The sequence below is a fragment of the Daphnia pulicaria genome, chromosome 6 (assembly GCF_021234035.1).
Source record: "Daphnia pulicaria isolate SC F1-1A chromosome 6, SC_F0-13Bv2, whole genome shotgun sequence".
Taxonomy (NCBI): Eukaryota; Metazoa; Arthropoda; class Branchiopoda; order Diplostraca; family Daphniidae; genus Daphnia; species Daphnia pulicaria.
Window position 1 is genome coordinate 9,336,371 of NC_060918.1, and position 17,923 is coordinate 9,354,293.

A 17,923-nucleotide genomic window follows, 5' to 3' on the forward strand; every position below is an offset into this window, starting at 1 on the left:
ATTTTCACCGTGCAAATTCTTGTTTGTTTTTCGTCATTTTTCCAGTGCGATGCGCGTCCTGCTGTCCAAATTGCCACGGCCGTGGATCGTTGACGAGAAGAAAGACGACGGCTACACGGCCCTCCATTTGGCGGCGCTCAACAATCACGTTGAAGTCGCTGAGCTACTTGTCCGCGCCGGCCGGGCTCAACTTGATTTGCAGAATGTCAATTTGCAGACGGCCTTGCATCTGGCAGTCGAGCGACAGCACACTCAAATCGTTCGGGTATCTACTTTTTCTTTTTTCTTTTATCTTAAATGTCCCATTCCAATTCTACATCATTCTTTCATCTTCCTCCGCTTCAATGGAAATTAAAAAAAATAAAAGCTGCTGGTGAGGGAAAACTGCAGCCTCAACTTGGCCGACAAAGATGGTGACACTCCACTGCACGAGGCTCTACGTCACCACACGCTTTCCCAGTTGCGACAGCTCCAAGATTTGCAGGACGGCAGCGGGAAAACCTCGACGGCCACGTCCGGTCATAATTACTCGGTAAGCTTTTGTGGAGCTCGATGGCGGTCCCCCCCTTTCATGTGCTGCAAATGCTGACATCCGATATTTCTTTTCTTTCGTTCTTTTTTCGACCCTTTTTTGCAGCTGCTGATGGGGCTCGGAACACAAGGTGCCAACAAAAAGTCGTCGGCCTCGATTGCCTGTTTCCTCGCAGCCAACGGAGCCGACCTGACCATCAAAAACAAGAAAGGATTGACTCCTCTGGATCTCTGCCCGGATCCTAATCTATGTCGGGCGTTGACCAAATGCTACGGAGAGAAATCCACGTATAAATTACAGCATCCTAAATTTCTCCTTCTTCTTCTTCTTCTTCGTTTTCTTTCTCTTTGCTGGCCCTCGTTTGTGTTTTTCTTTCAACTGGAATTGCATTCTTTAGGCGTGGCGAGTGCGGTGCTCACGGCGACACGTTATCACAAGAGATGGGCGCCGTGGCTTTGGCCGACATGGCCTGCGACCTCGGCGACACCGCCGACGAGTGCATGGTCTGCTCGGACCTGAAACGTGACACTTTATTCGGACCTTGCGGTCACGTCAATTGCTGCTCGGCCTGCGCTCCTCGCGTCAAGAAATGCCTCGTCTGCAAGGATCCCATAACGACCCGCACCAAGGTATACACATCTTCTATGATTTCCCCGTGATTTCTTTCTTTTAATTCAATTTTATTATCATTATTTTTTTTCGTTTTTTTTTTTTGTTTTTTTTCTCGCTTCGGGGTCGGGTGGTCTGCAGATTGAAGAGTGCGTCGTGTGCTCGGACAAGAAGGCGTCCGTGCTGTTCCGTCCCTGCGGCCACATGTGCGCCTGTGATGGCTGCGCCGCTCTCATGAAGAAGTGCGTCCAATGTCGCTCGCAAATCGATCGCGTCATCCCCTACGTTGTCTGCTGCGGCTTGAACAACCAGGCCAGCCTCTCGCCCGGCTGTCGTAGCCCGATCAGCGCCGAAATTGGCCGTCCGGCAGGGATTTCACCCCAGGAGGGACCGATGATGAATAACGGATGTCGAGATAACAGCAACACGGACGTCCAGAAGCTCCAGCAGCAGCTCCAGGATATCAAAGAACAAGTAAGGACTAAGGAGGCTATTCTAATTTTTCACCAGTTCATTCTCCTCACGTTTTTCATGTTTTGTTACTTCCTTTCTTTCCTTCCTTCTTTCTTTCTTTCTTTCTGCCCCTACAGACGATGTGTCCGGTCTGCATGGACCGATTGCGCAACATGATCTTCCTCTGCGGTCACGGAACGTGCCAAATGTGCGGCGATCGCATGTCCGAGTGCCCGATCTGCCGGAAGGCAGTCGAAAAACGCATCCTGCTCTACTAGACTTAGGACGGTACACAATTATTAGAGACGAGAGAGTCGTTCTTATTGGCGACAATACGTGATGGAATCATTTCTAAATGAATCATTAAAAAAGAAAAAGACTCAAAAACAAAATATGAACTAGCAACAACGAAAACGATATACAGTATGATTAATTGATTATTAAAACAAAATTAAATGAACACACTCAATATTAAGGGTAATCGAACAACACAAAGTTAAAATTGATTATTCCCTGTGTGTGGCTGTGCAGCGACACTTTTTCTCCTTTGCAACTGACTTGTTGAATTTGCTTGTTTTCTCTCTCTCCTTCGATTCATCTCGTTTATTCCTACTACTCTTCTCGCGTCTTCTCTTCACATTTTGACCCTATTATCTACAAACGTGTCAACTCTCACATTGATTTGTCGCTCTATTTAGTGATTTGCGCCGAATTGTCAAAGAGCCATTTTGATTTAGTGATGGTCAAGTTCATTTTGAATTTTTTTTTTATATCTTGTCTTGAAATTTCATGTACAAAATACCTGCAGCAAACCACTACGGCTTGGAATGTCAAATAAAACGAAAAAAAAAAGAAAAAAAAAAGCGACAGTACACTCAAGTATAGCTTGCAATGTTTTTTGACGTCAGCCTCGTTGGCCTCGGTAGATAAGAGATGATTAGACGGCCGAAATCACTAACACGCTTTGCATTCTATAGACTCCCGTCTCCGAGTCCGTCCGACTGCTACCGATAGACGGACTTGATAATACCGACGACTGATAGTCTTTCGACCTGGTTTTTACGTAATTTAGACTATACTCTTGATCCTTGTTTGTCGCTATTCATTTTTACTACCGGCATCTGCTGAGCGCTGGTGCCTCCGACTAATGAAAAATGAAGTCGCTTTTCTTGGTCGTTCTTCTTGCCATCTCTTCGGTAAGCAAAAGCGTCAAAATGATTGATGGACGGATTTTAAAACAGTTTTTTGTTTTTTCTTTCTCCAGTTTAACGGATTATCCGGACTGTCGTTGCATCACGCCGACAAAAGACAGGTCGACGAATGTGCATCTTTAAATCCGACACCGGAAGAATGTTCGGCCTACTGGGGAGGAGACAAGCCTCCTCTATTGGTCGTTTCCCTAGACGGTTTCCGGTTCGATTATTTACAGAGGACTGTCAACATTGCTGGTGTTGAGGAACCGGCGTCGCCCTTGATCAATCGTTTATCCCGCTGTGGAGTTTTCTCCCCGACCGGAATGATCCCCGTTTTCCCGTCTCTTACCTTTCCCAATCATTACTCGATCGTCACTGGTCTTTATCCTGAATCACATGGCATTGTCGGCAACTCGTTTTACGATCCTGACCTGAATGCTTCGTTTAGTTTGTCATCGTCGCAGCAGACCAATCCAGTTTGGTGGATTGGCGATCCGCTGTGGTATAACGTGAAAAAACAGGTGTCATTTTTGTGATTTTAGATTCTTTTGCCGATCATTCTCATTGACGTTCTTGTTTGTTTTTACAGGGAAAAATCAGCGCAACTTGCTTTTGGCCAGGTTTTTTTAAAAAGCTAATACTTCTTATGAATTTGTTGGCATAATAATCTTTCTTTTTGACAGGGTCTGATCAAACTGATCCGGTTAGAGAGCCGAACTACTGGCTTAAATATGGTATTTAAAAAAAAAAAACTACTTCATCATTGTTTTTAAGTTTCTTTTTTTTTAAATTAAATTTGTCAAAATCTAATCATTTTACCACAAGACGGTTCCGTACCATATTCGGAGAGGATGCAGCAAGTGTTTGATTGGCTTACATTACCCCTCGCTCAGCGACCCAATTTCATCACCGTCTATCTTGACGAACCGTGAGTTTTTCCCGTTATTAGATTGTTTTTTTTTTTTTTTTAATCTGTTTACTGCAACTTTTTTTTTACGACTACAGAGACCATACTGGACATGGCGAAAGCCCGGATTCACCATTGGTACATTATACATTTCGAACTTCATTTTTTACCTTAATTAACAATTCCCTCATTTGTTATGTTTCAGGTCGCTGATCAAGTGAAAAGCGTTGATCATGAGCTTCAGCTTTTATTTGACATGTTGGAAGGAGCCGGAATTCTCGGCTGTGTCGACTTGATCGTTCTCGCTGATCACGGCATGGCGCCTTCACCTCCTGGAGAGAAGTTTTTGATTATGGATGATTATGTGCCAAATATTTTGAATGACGCTAGGATTTACGACGGTGTCTTCCCCACCATTAGACCTAAATTGGACACAGAAGGTGAGCGGAATGTTTGATTCTTTTTTGTATTCCCCCAGCAGACGTGATTTCCCATTTCTCAAGCGAGAAAAGGGGTCATTTTGTGAGCGATCACATGGACATTTGCAAGCCCTTGTGACAAAGAGTGGGGAGAAACTTTAGGGTTTTTTTTATCATCAGGTTTAAGAAAAAGTACCTTTTTGATATAGGGCCAACTTTTCACGTGGTTTTTATGTTCCACCGAACGAAATCCCCCCTCACAGGGCGAGGCTATTTGGATAGTATGAGATCAATGGAAAGGGAGGTGCACTGGGAATAAGATAAGGAGACCCCTTCAAACACTCTCGAAGATACCCACGAAAATTTATGCCGAGATTATCGCTACCGTATGGGAATAGCATGGGGGTGCGAAGATAGCACTTTGGTCGTTTATTAAGTTTTATTTTCAATAGACTCGGCTAAGTAGCAATAGGATTTTAGTCATTTAATCGAAAACATTTATGTCTCACGTCTCCATCGTTCTAATTTAGAGGAGCATGACCGGATAGCCGAAGGATTGCAATGCAAAGACGACAACATGCGCGTCTATAACAAATGGTTCGCACATTTTTTTTCTTTTCTTTTCCAACAATACCGCATAATAAATAATTCATTTCTTCGTCATACTCTCAGGGATTTGCCTCGGCGACATCACTATGCCAACACCAACCGTATTCCCAATATTCTTGTTGACATGACAGTCAGCTGGCGTGGTTTGTACCGATCTTTTAGCTTACCACCCCACGTTCGGCGTCGTTAAAGTAAATATAACTTTCTGCCTTAAATAGCTTACGGCAAGTCGGAGTGGATCTTGCCTGGAAATCATGGCTGGGATAACCTCAATTCCGAGATGAGCGCCATGTTTGTCGCTCAAGGACCTTCTTTCAAGAAGAAGACGGAAGTGCACCCATTTCACAACATCGATTTATACAATCTAATGTGCGCAATGATGGGCGTCGATCCATCACCCAATAATGGCACCTGGGTTAGTCGGCCTGTCGTGTACTTCAAACAGAGTTCGATGGCAATTCTGATTGTTGCTTTTCGTTTTTTAACTTTCAGGGCGCTCTGCATCACATGTTGACATCACCGCCGACAGATCCTACGCCGGAGCCTATGACTCCAGTTTCTAATCTACCATTCCCCAAGGATGAGGCTACCTACAACACACACTTACAGCGACCAAAATGCAATTTGCTTACCGGATCCAATACTTTATCTACCGTTCGTTACAGTTTTTTGAAGAAATTATGTAATCGTTAAATCAATTTAAAAATTTGGTGTAGGATTCTTCGTTGAATATCACTGAAACCAGCTCCAGTGAAGCACTTAAACTACACACTCCTTGGGGAGCTCCTCAAACCGGATCAAATCAAAATATTAAGACAGTGATCAACAGTAATTACGTCACCGGTAAATTCAGTTTCCTTTAGATGAGATTTTGGTTTTTTGAAAATTTAGAAATTTGAGTATCATAATTTGTTTATGAATTGCGTGTTCCTTTGATTTGATTCAGCCTTTGATGTGGTTTCGGGTCTACCATCCTGGACTTCTTACACCCTGAGCCAGCCTCGATTTACCAATTTCCATCCCAAGTGGCGTTTGGATGTCCGCCTGGAGCCAAATTATGCTTCCATTTGTGACAGATTTCCCAACGGAGTCGATAGCACTTGGTCCGTAGTGCCACTTTACCCTTTCGGTCAGTTCTCTCCTCATTTTGTTTGCGTTCCCGCGAGACTAAATATGTTTTTCTTGCATTTTTTTTTTAAGACGCCACCTTGAACTCGGCTGATTTAGCTTTGGACACGAATGCGATAGAAATTTCGAAGTCGTTTGAAACCTACTGGATCGATTTTCACACCTTGCTGAACTACTTTGTGAATAGCAATGGAGAGATAAACGTGATAACGGGGCCAGTTCGGGATTCCCCCAGTTCCGGCTTGTTTGTCATTGTTTCAGCTTGTCGCTCCCTTGGTGTATCTTTGGCTGATTGCTCGATTGATCAGTTGGATATCCAGTCATTCATCTTGCCGACCAATTTAAGGTACAGCCGTAGTTGCATCCAATCCAACAAATTTCTCAGCACCAACCTGGCCACGCTACCCGATGTAGAACACCTAACTGGCCTCCGTCTCTTTCCATCTCTTTCCTTTGCTGACAAAGCAGAAATCCTGTCTCGCACTCCACTGGCTTCAACTCTACTTGTCAATCCTGATCCCAGTCCCTGAAATTATAAAATTTAATTTGTGTAGTTTTGTCCCCAATTTCCCATAACATTTTAATGATAAGTGCACCTGTTTTTTTTAGTACTTAATAAAATTGTATGCACTTCAATGTAGAATGTCACAGCACACGACTCATTCCAAACACGTATTGCACTCGACAAATAGATCACGAGAAATCACGAGACATGAAAAATGCAATGAACAAGTTACGAACACAAGAATATTGTGTGAATAAGACGGCATTGAACAAGAGTTCACTGTCTTGTGGGATCAATAATCAATGTTGAGTCAAGCGTAGTTCTTGCAAGTAAGTTGAGCTTGTCCTCCATGGGTAAGTCAGGGAAGAACTGAAAATCGGTGACTCGTTCAACATCTTTGAGAGTGGCTACATTGTAGGCGATAAAATCTCGATCAGAAATGCAGGAACTCTGATATTTCCACTGACGGACAGGTAGAAGAAAAGCCTGCAGATCTCTCTGTTCTACGGGGCAAGTGGTGAGATTCCATTCGCCAGCTGTGTTATTCATCCTGCAGGCGGTTACCACAAAGAAAACGCACGGCGAATGTTGACGCGTTGGGCCACTGATTACGTGCAATGGACCGCGGGAGACTGAAGCTTCGGATAACATTTGTATCATTGTCGCAATAAAATGTGCGATTCCAGAAGGCACTTCAAGGAGATTAGTGTCTAGCCAGGCATCCATTTTCTGCATAGCAAATTCTGTAGGTAAAAAAAAAATCCGGTTTGTTAATTTTTTATGTTCCAATGAAATAAGAGTTGTCTCGTACGTACCTTTCGGAAACAAGTGCATGTAATCAACATCTTTTGTTTGTACGATGCTGCTGAGACGATGACAACTTCCAGTGTGGTTTGTCTCAAGACGCGGATCTTCAATCCATTTGCCAACGTTGGTATTGTTTGTCATATTGCCCGAGACGGTATAAGATGTCCATAAGGGAATTCCAGATTCCGTGTCAAATCCTATAATGGTTTGTCAGTATATACTGTAGGTCAAATTTGTTTTAGGTATTGTTACAAGATATATGGTCTAACCTGTTAAGTAATCTTCGTTAATCAGTAGAACGTTGGAATCGTTGGGAACAGTAGAAGGTTCACTGGAAGCTACAATTGGAATTCCTAGAGGAGCATGGACAATGAGCAGTTCATTTTCCCTATCCTCTGTCATTTTTATTTCAATTTCCTGTTTTTAATTATTTTGATTTGAGTTAATTAAATTTGATGTTTTTCAATTCATTAAAGCGCTAATATCTTATCTTACTATTTCAGGCGTTGTTTTCCCGTTTTTTTCACCATTCACCAATGCACATCCGGTCCGTTTCTTCGTCCCTTCCTTAGTTTCAGCAATTGTGCGAAGAATTGGTGGCATATCTAAAAGTTCTTCGTTTGCATCGACATTCAAATTCGGTGGATCCATCAGGAGGTGATGAAGTGCTCCCCAAGTCCCGTTATTTTCAGACGGAGTGACATTCACCAAGTGGCACATGAGATTGTACAGTTGAACGTTTTCGAAAGGACGGACGACTTCTCTATTCTTGAAAGCTGGGCCGTGGGCCACGAAAATTGCCTGCATGTCCAGATAAAGGTTGTCCCAGCCGTGAGCTCCGCTGCTACCCCACGCTTCTTCCTTTATTACAGCTCTCCAACTGATGTCCATGTCAACCATGAGGTTAGGAATACGCCGCGTCCGAACGGAATGCATCCGATACGGCAGTTCCCACTTGTTAAAAACTCGCATGTGGGGATCTTTGCACGACAATGCACCACCAATCCGCTGTTCCTCTTCTGTAAAGGAGCAAAAGGTCTCATTCAAGAATTTTATATGTTCTTCGTTGGACCTAACTTACCTTTTGTATCTTTTAAAGGGCGGATCGACGTGACGGGACCCAAGAAGGTCAAAGTTGAGTTCGCCACATCGGGAACGTACTTCACTAGATCGACTAGCTTCTGACCTTGAGGTGAGTCAGCCATTCCATGATCAGATACTATGATTATATTCACACAGTTGGATATGTTCCGTTCAGTCAGTCCATCGATTAGCTTTCGAATTTGACGGTCAACAATAGTTACTTTCTCGGTTGCCTATGCGAAAACGAAATTTTAATTTTTGGCCATCATATTTAAATGCACAAGAGATTGTTTTTAATTATTTTTAAATTTACGTTGGCAGTATTTGGCCCGACTTTATGGCCGATCGAGTCAGGTTCCTCAAAGTAGAGGGTTGTGAACGCAGGTCGTTTGTCGATGGGCAGATCCATCCACCTCAAAACTTGATTAACACGCTCTCCAAAGCTCGTTGATTTTTTGTATTTGAAAAAGTAATTGGGCGAACGTTGTTCTTCTTCAGGGAATGTAACGTCAGAGCCCGGCCAAAAATAAGTGGCTGAAATTTTCCCCTGAAAAAGATATTAACGTTGGTTACTTGAATGCCGTTTAATCTGTTGTAATTGATAGCGAACCTGTTTTCTCACTGTCGTCCAAAGTGGTTCTCCGTTTTGCCACCACTTTGGGTCGGTTGCACCCGTATAAATGCTAAAATTGTCCTTTAGGTCTGGGTCGTGAAATTGATTACCAATTATTCCGTGTGATTCTGGGTACAAACCAGTTATGATGGAATAATGATTTGGGAAGGTAATGGTCGGGTATGAAGGCATCATGTACGGCGAAGAAATTCCACTTTGAGCCAGGCACTTGATTGTCGCTGCTGCCCATTCACCGCGATATTCACCGTTTTCCAGCGCCTGTCTTGATAAATACTCTGGACGGAATCCATCTAAAGAAATTAAAATAACCGGCGGTTCTTTTCCTGCCCAGAACGAAGGGCATTCTTCTCGATTTGATTCTTTCAAAAAGGAGCATGTTTCCTGGGAATTGTGGGCCTCTTGCTGGCCCTTAGCTTGTTCCGAATCGGGTATTGAAGCTCCATTTGCTCCCATACTCCGCATTACCTATTATATTTTTCTTGGATTAGCAGGATTTCGTAGAAACATTAGCTTACAACTGATTACTTTAAACTTGAAACTATAGTTTTTAAAAAAGAGGTCGTTTATGTAAAGTTGTTTACTGCTTGGACTTGAAATTTCTAGATAACCCTTTAGATTGGATCGTGCTGGTTTATTAAAAATATTTTCAAACAATAACTGTTTATAACTAGTCTGTATGACTGTAGCCTTCATATGCGACGCTTTAGTGCGTTGTAATCGCCAAATAAATTGAAAGTCCAAAATACGTGTCCCCATGATTGTTTGGATTTCAATTCCGAATGATAAAAATTTAGCTAGCGTAAACATAATTTTTTTATAAAGAATAAGTATTTAGCAATTAGTAATAGTCAGTTAAATGATAATGGTCGTGATTAGATACAGTAGGAAGAATACTGGCATTTATCAAGAACCAAAATTAATTTTAAAGAAAATTCCGCAATCCATTTCATTTTTTTTGCAGATTCTTTGGATTTTCAGATTCTTTAGAATTCAAGACCGAGATATTCAATTTAAGACTAAGCTACACACTTAATCGTGATACTACCGTAACCGTACAGTTGTGTCTAGTGATGATGAAGTGATTTTTTTAAATAGTTGCCACAAAAATTTCTTCCAATATTTCGCTTTTCCATTATCCAAGTCTTAAAAATAGAGTAGTTAACTAGTGTAGAAACTGTGGATCTTAGTGTCAACTTAAATTTAAAAATTAAACTTACCAAAATAATAAATAACACTGCTATGTAAAGGGTAGCGGAAGAAACACCAGGCATCTTGCCGTTTTCTTAATGAAACCTCGAAGCAAAGTTAGCGTTGCCGCTTTCTTCAGCAACAGCTATACAGATACTGACGAGGGCGATGGAAGTGGTTGGTTCTATAGTATCTTTATTCCTAGCCCCTTGCGAAAGAAAAAACTTCCCAGATAGTAGCGTCACGTGGGTTTATTATAGAATCTCAAAAAACCCAGATAAAGCGCCAGCTATTTTCATTTGAGTCGATTTAGAGAGTTGAAAATAGAAAGTAAGATTCCAATTTATTTAAATTTGGAACGTGAAAGGCCTTGAATTGAAAATGCGCAACATGCACGATTTTTTAATAGCACGTTTCACTTGCTTCTCTGGCTTTTTTTATTGTTAGTCTTATTTTGCATTGAAATGAAAACGTCCTTGTAGCATGCGACCGACTAGAATCGAACATAATCCTTTTTTTTTTGGTCAAATTAAGGTAGAAAAATAAAAATTCTATTTAATCTGGAATTTTAGAGCTATTACGCGCTATTACGGTAGTTGATTTGGCCGTCTTTTACGTTAGTAACATTTCTGAGTGATACGTGTCACCGTGTCACCCGTAGTATGTTTATTTATTTCCGACACAGCTAAATTCCATCATTCCATTACTGAAATGCAAATGATGGTTGATTGTTAAATTTGACTAATTGAACTTTTCTTTTTTATTATATTTTTCCCTTTGAAAAGATTTAAAACAATTACCGCAAAGCAGTTTATAATTTCTTCTACTGCAACTACAATGTGCTGGATTCGTTATGTGGTGTCACAACCGCTAATCTTTCCATATGATCCATATGATCTTCAGGATTGGTAACTGAATTGGATTGGAGAGCAACTCTAGTAGACAGCAATTCTAGCTTAAAAACCTAAGTTGATAGAGCATTTGTGTTGACAGTGACAGATGGAAGATCGACTAGTGACTGCAGTGAAGATTTAGGTTTTTAAATAAAAATGTAATGTCTCTCCAGCCAAGGTCGAAATATAGTGTTGCTATTGGTTGCTATTGGGAATTTCTAGTTGAAGGAACAGAATGCTCCGGCAGTCCGGCAAGGAAATTGCCACTTGGTATTGTTGATGAATCTGTTGGCTGTCAGTGTCAGTAGGTGACTAAAGTAAAATTATGTCCTCCAGCCCCCAGGTGGCGCGAGTGTCTTCGTGAGGGACGAAATTCCGAAATTTCCATTGCTTTCCAAATCTAGCTTACAAGTAAAGGAAGGTACAAGAAGGTGTGCTGAAGTGGCGTGATTTCTTAATGATAGACAATCTATAGACTTGTCAGGGCGATCTCGGGTCTGGTACGGCTTTTTCCTTATTCAAGATTCTAACGCAATTTTGTTATAATCACTTAAAAATTAGCCGTTGAGCTGAACATTTTTAAATTTTGTATCCACAGTTCACAGTCGGACTTTGCCGCTTTGGCTGATGTGGGTGGCTCTTTGCAACAGAGATGCCAGATGTCAACGTTTTTAATTGCAGAACTGAAAATGGCGATGCTATGCTTTGCGCGTTACCTGTGTATTCAGCCTTTATTAGCTAATTCATATATGTTTATGCATTTGTTCCATTTTGGTACATGTTTCTTTTCTAAAGAATTACAATTGCCTAGCCTAGTCCATCTTCATTCTCTAATTCATTCTCTAATTTGCCCATTTGCCTTTGAGGCAATGGATGGAAACGTATTGCAGCTGTTGCGTCTTGACGGTGTTTTTCTGTTTTACATTTTAATAGTGATGATGTATTCCCACGCCATTCGACCATCTTAATCGGAAGTGAACTATTCTTAGGCATTTTTAGTGAATCGTGAGAGTTTTGACTTTTCGAAAGATCCATTTTAAAATCTACTTCAATTTATTTTGTGAAAGCATGCCGAAGATTTTTTTGCCTTTCTCCACGTGATCGCTGCCGTGTCATGAAGATGCTTCTTTGAGAGTCTCTTATTGCAAGACAAAAATGTGATGAGAACAGGTAATCTGAGTTGTATTATGTACTTTAAGATAAATCAAGTAGGTTAGTATATTGCTTACATTTTAGTTTATGTAAAGTGTGTTAAAAAGAGTCGTACACTAGTACGTTACTTTAGAATGTTTAAAATTAAATTTAGGTATATTTTCAACATGTTCAAACTGACGCAATGTTTATTAATTATTTTTTAATAATCATTGTAGAGTTCAACCTGCAGACGGACCTGCCAGTTTGCATGTCCTTCACGCTTGAAGGTCGCGGGGAACATTACGTAAAACGTATCATGTGTGTAAAACTGTCAATGCGGTGGTGTAGAGGTTGGGTGAGAATTGGACGTGTTGAATCATTATCAAGCAGGTACAATAGCCACAAGGCTCAGCCATTTGATATTCATTTTGATATTGGTTGTTGTAGACCCATCCCCCGCAACGTCTACCTGTAGAAGGAAAGGCCAGTTTGCATTTCCTTCACGCTCGAAGGTCACGAAGATCATTAAGTAAACCGTAAAATGCGACGGCCTAGAGGTTGGGTGAGGACGACACGTGTTGCATCATTATCAAGCAGGTAAAATAGCCGCAAGGCTTAAGAGGTGATCAGTATGAGAAAAAAATAAAGAGAGAGAAGAGGCGACAGAAATTAGTCGAGTGAGCACCTCTGACCCGGAAACAACCGTAGCGCACTGTCTGTCACCAAGTGACTTCTTCATCTAATCGTACAACCAATTCGCAATCATGAGTAAATATTCAATGTTTTATATGGAGTTTTGTATTGTTGCTACTTTTTACTATTTGTTAATATGCTAGTTAATATTGAATATAGAAATATCAACAACCTGATAAGACAATGCGCATAGGTATTTCATTATTGATTAAGCAGCGATGCCTTCAAGTTAGGGACATCGTGTCTTGTCACCATTTGTGAAAACCACGTGTTTTTTGTTTCATCTTCCTTTATTCTTAAAGTTATCTTCCTTTCTAGTCTTAAAATTAATTATAGTATACTGTTAGTTAAATATGTTCGACCACAAATTCTAAATCGATCTTTCGGGGAAACAGGGTGCCCGCTCTTCTGGAAACCTATTCACGTCGGATAGGTTTGTACGTTTTTATTTTATTTTATTTTTTTATTTTTATTAATTAAAATAGGTTCCCTCCGGGCCTCTGGGAGGAGAGCCAGAGCCCAGAGGAGGCTTTCAACGACTGCTAGAGTTAATTGGCAACATCACCAAGGTTTCACGTTTCATTCTTAAATAGTAGTTGCCTGATTTGGTAGGTTAAAATTAAATTAATTACACGGCATGTCGATACCTAAAAGATCGCAATCTGGGCACACGTTCCTTTATCTGGTTACATTTGGGATTTTCACTAGCCCGCTCGAAAATAGCTGCGTAACGATCAAGAAAGTCTAAAACCTAAATCCCAAACAACTTATCTTTTATCCTGTCTCTTGGTTTGTGATTCTTTTTTCTGCATAAAAAATCAACTTAAAAAAACAGTCTACCGGAACCGGAGCCTTAATAAAAGTGAAAAGATGTGCTGAAGTGTTTTGTTAATCATGGAGATTTTTAGATTTGTCAGTCGATCTCGGATCTGGAAGCTGGAACGGGTTTTTCTTTATTCAAGATTCTAACACAATTTTATTTTAAAAATTAGTCGTTAAGCCCAGCCGGTTATAATGCTGAACAGTGAACATTTTATATTCACAGTTCACACTTCACAGTCGAATTTGCCGCTTTGGCTCTTAGCAATTGCAGGGATGCCAGATGCGGACTTTTAAATTGCAAAACTGAAAATGGCAATGTTGCGCCTTGCCCGTTACTTTCAAGATGGCTGTTACTGCTGTCAGAGTGTCAGTCTTACGTGGTTACGCCAATCTCTTCGGATCTAACATAATTCAACTCAACTTTCTCAACTTATTTTCCCTGGCATTATTCGCCATAAAAATGGTAACTCCTTCTTGTATTCATTTAAGGCTATTAAAATTAAATTTCTTGTCTGGTGTATTTACAGATAACATAGCCTGCAATTTATACATGGCAATTTCATCTTATCATGTGGCCTGAAACTGCTGTTTCCCAAAATGTCGTCTCTAGCTGCACGTACCGGCTGTACGCTTCAGAACAGTAAATGTGATCATGTTGGTACATTAAGTTAGTTGATGACATTGTTTCTGATAATAATCAAGTTTCTATTTTTCTATTAACAACATGGTGAAGTTTGAGCTTCTTCATTGCAGTCCAGATTTCTCATTGATTTGTTGAAGCCAGCTGGCGAAAGGTGTTGCTCTTACTGTCTTGCTACCTGTACCAGTTGTAGCTTTCGTCACACACTGAAACACTTCCGAACAATTTAAAGTAATTACTTTGATCAACTTTTTTGCAGTAAGGCTACACATTAAATTTGTTGATGACTAGCTCTTTGCTTTATATCTGTTGACTTTTCAGTTAAGACTTTTCAAAGCTTGCCAACTGTTTATTCCTTTGTAATGTTTGTAAAAGTAATTCTTAGAGATTGCTTAGTTTAATTATGCTTCTGTTATTTTCTTATGTTGCACATGACTTTTTTTCCAACAATAATCGAGTTTTTTTTCCCCAAGTAGGATTAACAGCTACTTGAAGTCTGAGCCTCTTTGTTGCAGTCCAATATGTACATGAATGTTGTGAAGCCAGCTGGAGAATGGTGTGGTGAGCTGTTGCATGCCGACTGGGTTGCTGGTGTCGTTTGTTCATTTAACTATGGACCGTTCAGTCGTTCGTTTATCGTAAGATATCTGTCACTTGTCGTGTAAAATTGTGTCCACCAGGTGGCGAAGTTAGTAGGTTAGCATTTCGTTGTTGATGTCGAAGACAATTAGACAAGTGACATCCTAATTTGGGCTCCTAACTAAGTACTTTTGTGGAAAATACTTGTTAAGAGTTGTAAACTTTTGTTGATGGAACATAACAGAAATAGAAATTCCTTTGCTTTTTAAAACTTGAAATTATATTTTTGATCATCTTATTGATTTCTTTTACTCTAGTTTAGTGTACATTTCAAGTAAATCATTATTGATATCTTTTTCAAATTTGTTTTACTTTATTTATGTTCTTTTGTTTTGTAGGTTTCCATGGTCAGTTTTATGTTTGAGCTGTTTGTGGCGTTGCTGTTTGGGGTACAGTGGTTTTGCAGTCATTTTCTAGTTGAGAGATGCGCTGAAATGGAGCTTGTGCGGACTTGCAGTTGAACATAATACTTTAATGTGTTATTTGCCTATGTCGGTGTCCATGCACTCTATGCAGTGTTGAACTGCTGTGAAAAATAATCGATATTGCCTGATGGCTGTCGGGCTTATTTTATCGGCAGCATGTTGTCGATATGTCGTCTCTTGCTACCTGTACCGCCGTTGAGGTAATGCTTGATGTACAGTCTCATTTAATCATTGACTTTAAGTTAATATCTCCGTTTTCATTTCAGTTGATTTACCGGACGGTCTGTTTAATAAATAAATAATTTTTTAATATATTGAAATTGTATTAATTACGAAAAATCAATAATGAAAAAAATATAGTTTAAATATGTTTATTTTTTAGAGACAAATAATAATAAATATTATATTAAACAGACCGTCCGGGTCAAACTGCTGCCAGTCGAGCAGGGGGAGACACGGCCCGACTGACTCGACCAGGGAGATTACCCGGCCATGGTTAAGAGAAACCGGAAAAAGAGCGAAGAGAGCTGAGGAGCAGTTATTATGAGAGCAGTGTGTCATACATATATTACCTCAACGGCGGTACAGGTAGCAAGAGACGACATATCGACAACATGCTGCCGATAAAATAAGCCCGACAGCCATCAGGCAATATCGATTATTTTTCACAGCAGTTCAACACTGCATAGAGTGCATGGACACCGACATAGGCAAATAACACATTAAAGTATTATGTTCAACTGCAAGTCCGCACAAGCTCCATTTCAGCGCATCTCTCAACTAGAAAATGACTGCAAAACCACTGTACCCCAAACAGCAACGCCACAAACAGCTCAAACATAAAACTGACCATGGAAACCTACAAAACAAAAGAACATAAATAAAGTAAAACAAATTTGAAAAAGATATCAATAATGATTTACTTGAAATGTACACTAAACTAGAGTAAAAGAAATCAATAAGATGATCAAAAATATAATTTCAAGTTTTAAAAAGCAAAGGAATTTCTATTTCTGTTATGTTCCATCAACAAAAGTTTACAACTCTTAACAAGTATTTTCCACAAAAGTACTTAGTTAGGAGCCCAAATTAGGATGTCACTTGTCTAATTGTCTTCGACATCAACAACGAAATGCTAACCTACTAACTTCGCCACCTGGTGGACACAATTTTACACGACAAGTGACAGATATCTTACGATAAACGAACGACTGAACGGTCCATAGTTAAATGAACAAACGACACCAGCAACCCAGTCGGCATGCAACAGCTCACCACACCATTCTCCAGCTGGCTTCACAACATTCATGTACATATTGGACTGCAACAAAGAGGCTCAGACTTCAAGTAGCTGTTAATCCTACTTGGGGAAAAAAACTCGATTATTGTTGGAAAAAAAGTCATGTGCAACATAAGAAAATAACAGAAGCATAATTAAACTAAGCAATCTCTAAGAATTACTTTTACAAACATTACAAAGGAATAAACAGTTGGCAAGCTTTGAAAAGTCTTAACTGAAAAGTCAACAGATATAAAGCAAAGAGCTAGTCATCAACAAATTTAATGTGTAGCCTTACTGCAAAAAAGTTGATCAAAGTAATTACTTTAAATTGTTCGGAAGTGTTTCAGTGTGTGACGAAAGCTACAACTGGTACAGGTAGCAAGACAGTAAGAGCAACACCTTTCGCCAGCTGGCTTCAACAAATCAATGAGAAATCTGGACTGCAATGAAGAAGCTCAAACTTCACCATGTTGTTAATAGAAAAATAGAAACTTGATTATTATCAGAAACAATGTCATCAACTAACTTAATGTACCAACATGATCACATTTACTGTTCTGAAGCGTACAGCCGGTACGTGCAGCTAGAGACGACATTTTGGGAAACAGCAGTTTCAGGCCACATGATAAGATGAAATTGCCATGTATAAATTGCAGGCTATGTTATCTGTAAATACACCAGACAAGAAATTTAATTTTAATAGCCTTAAATGAATACAAGAAGGAGTTACCATTTTTATGGCGAATAATGCCAGGGAAAATAAGTTGAGAAAGTTGAGTTGAATTATGTTAGATCCGAAGAGATTGGCGTAACCACGTAAGACTGACACTCTGACAGTAGTAACAGCCATCTTGAAAGTAACGGGCAAGGCGCAACATTGCCATTTTCAGTTTTGCAATTTAAAAGTCCGCATCTGGCATCCCTGCAATTGCTAAGAGCCAAAGCGGCAAATTCGACTGTGAAGTGTGAACTGTGAATATAAAATGTTCACTGTTCAGCATTATAACCGGCTGGGCTTAACGACTAATTTTTAAAATAAAATTGTGTTAGAATCTTGAATAAAGAAAAACCCGTTCCAGCTTCCAGATCCGAGATCGACTGACAAATCTAAAAATCTCCATGATTAACAAAACACTTCAGCACATCTTTTCACTTTTATTAAGGCTCCGGTTCCGGTAGACTGTTTTTTTAAGTTGATTTTTTATGCAGAAAAAAGAATCACAAACCAAGAGACAGGATAAAAGATAAGTTGTTTGGGATTTAGGTTTTAGACTTTCTTGATCGTTACGCAGCTATTTTCGAGCGGGCTAGTGAAAATCCCAAATGTA

At 40.0% G+C, this 17,923-nt stretch overlaps 3 protein-coding genes and 2 long non-coding RNA genes across 8 annotated transcripts in view; 3 read left to right on the plus strand and 2 right to left on the minus strand.

Moving 5' to 3' along the window:
• Positions 1 to 1,945, plus strand: part of LOC124343514 (E3 ubiquitin-protein ligase MIB1-like) — a 38,302-nt gene extending 36,357 nt beyond the window's left edge. Inside the window, exons 15-20 of the mRNA XM_046796838.1 lie at positions 46 to 265; positions 368 to 532; positions 638 to 819; positions 930 to 1,161; positions 1,283 to 1,615; positions 1,732 to 1,945. Coding sequence (XP_046652794.1) covers positions 46 to 265; positions 368 to 532; positions 638 to 819; positions 930 to 1,161; positions 1,283 to 1,615; positions 1,732 to 1,872 — 1,273 coding nt within the window. The 3' untranslated portion in view covers positions 1,873 to 1,945. The remainder of the gene's footprint in view (positions 1 to 45; positions 266 to 367; positions 533 to 637; positions 820 to 929; positions 1,162 to 1,282; positions 1,616 to 1,731) is intronic.
• Positions 1,946 to 2,590: 645 nt separating this feature from the next.
• LOC124343522 (ectonucleotide pyrophosphatase/phosphodiesterase family member 3-like) lies at positions 2,591 to 6,486 on the plus strand. Its single transcript, XM_046796856.1, has 14 exons — positions 2,591 to 2,790; positions 2,859 to 3,308; positions 3,377 to 3,407; positions 3,471 to 3,521; positions 3,613 to 3,715; positions 3,793 to 3,832; positions 3,900 to 4,134; positions 4,644 to 4,710; positions 4,786 to 4,865; positions 4,941 to 5,137; positions 5,215 to 5,376; positions 5,439 to 5,565; positions 5,669 to 5,851; positions 5,923 to 6,486. The coding sequence occupies exons 1-14, from the start codon at positions 2,749 to 2,751 to the stop codon at positions 6,378 to 6,380; spliced, it is 2,226 nt and encodes a 741-aa protein (XP_046652812.1). The 5' UTR covers positions 2,591 to 2,748; the 3' UTR covers positions 6,381 to 6,486.
• Positions 6,476 to 10,246, minus strand: LOC124343519 (ectonucleotide pyrophosphatase/phosphodiesterase family member 1-like). Its single transcript, XM_046796852.1, has 8 exons — positions 10,097 to 10,246; positions 8,856 to 9,344; positions 8,559 to 8,792; positions 8,244 to 8,478; positions 7,658 to 8,181; positions 7,432 to 7,579; positions 7,171 to 7,359; positions 6,476 to 7,098 (listed from the first exon to the last, which is right to left on the minus strand). The coding sequence occupies exons 1-8, from the start codon at positions 10,148 to 10,150 to the stop codon at positions 6,632 to 6,634; spliced, it is 2,340 nt and encodes a 779-aa protein (XP_046652808.1). The 5' UTR covers positions 10,151 to 10,246; the 3' UTR covers positions 6,476 to 6,631.
• Positions 10,247 to 11,913: 1,667 nt separating this feature from the next.
• On the plus strand, positions 11,914 to 15,575 carry LOC124343389. Its single transcript, XR_006919205.1, has 8 exons — positions 11,914 to 12,172; positions 12,331 to 12,449; positions 12,542 to 12,862; positions 13,183 to 14,072; positions 14,137 to 14,263; positions 14,343 to 14,480; positions 14,723 to 14,887; positions 15,227 to 15,575. It is a non-coding gene; the product is annotated as an uncharacterized LOC124343389 (long non-coding RNA).
• A 311-nt stretch (positions 15,576 to 15,886) lies between these two features.
• On the minus strand, positions 15,887 to 17,911 carry LOC124343388. 4 transcript variants are annotated; one of them, XR_006919204.1, is made up of 5 exons: positions 17,326 to 17,911; positions 17,135 to 17,261; positions 16,918 to 17,055; positions 16,237 to 16,676; positions 15,887 to 16,172 (listed from the first exon to the last, which is right to left on the minus strand). It is a non-coding gene; the product is annotated as an uncharacterized LOC124343388 (long non-coding RNA). The 4 variants fall into 4 exon arrangements; XR_006919201.1 differs by having other exon boundaries at positions 16,512 to 16,676; positions 17,326 to 17,908; XR_006919203.1 differs by having other exon boundaries at positions 16,512 to 16,676; positions 17,131 to 17,261; positions 17,326 to 17,908.
• Between the last annotated feature and the right edge of the window lie 12 nt (positions 17,912 to 17,923).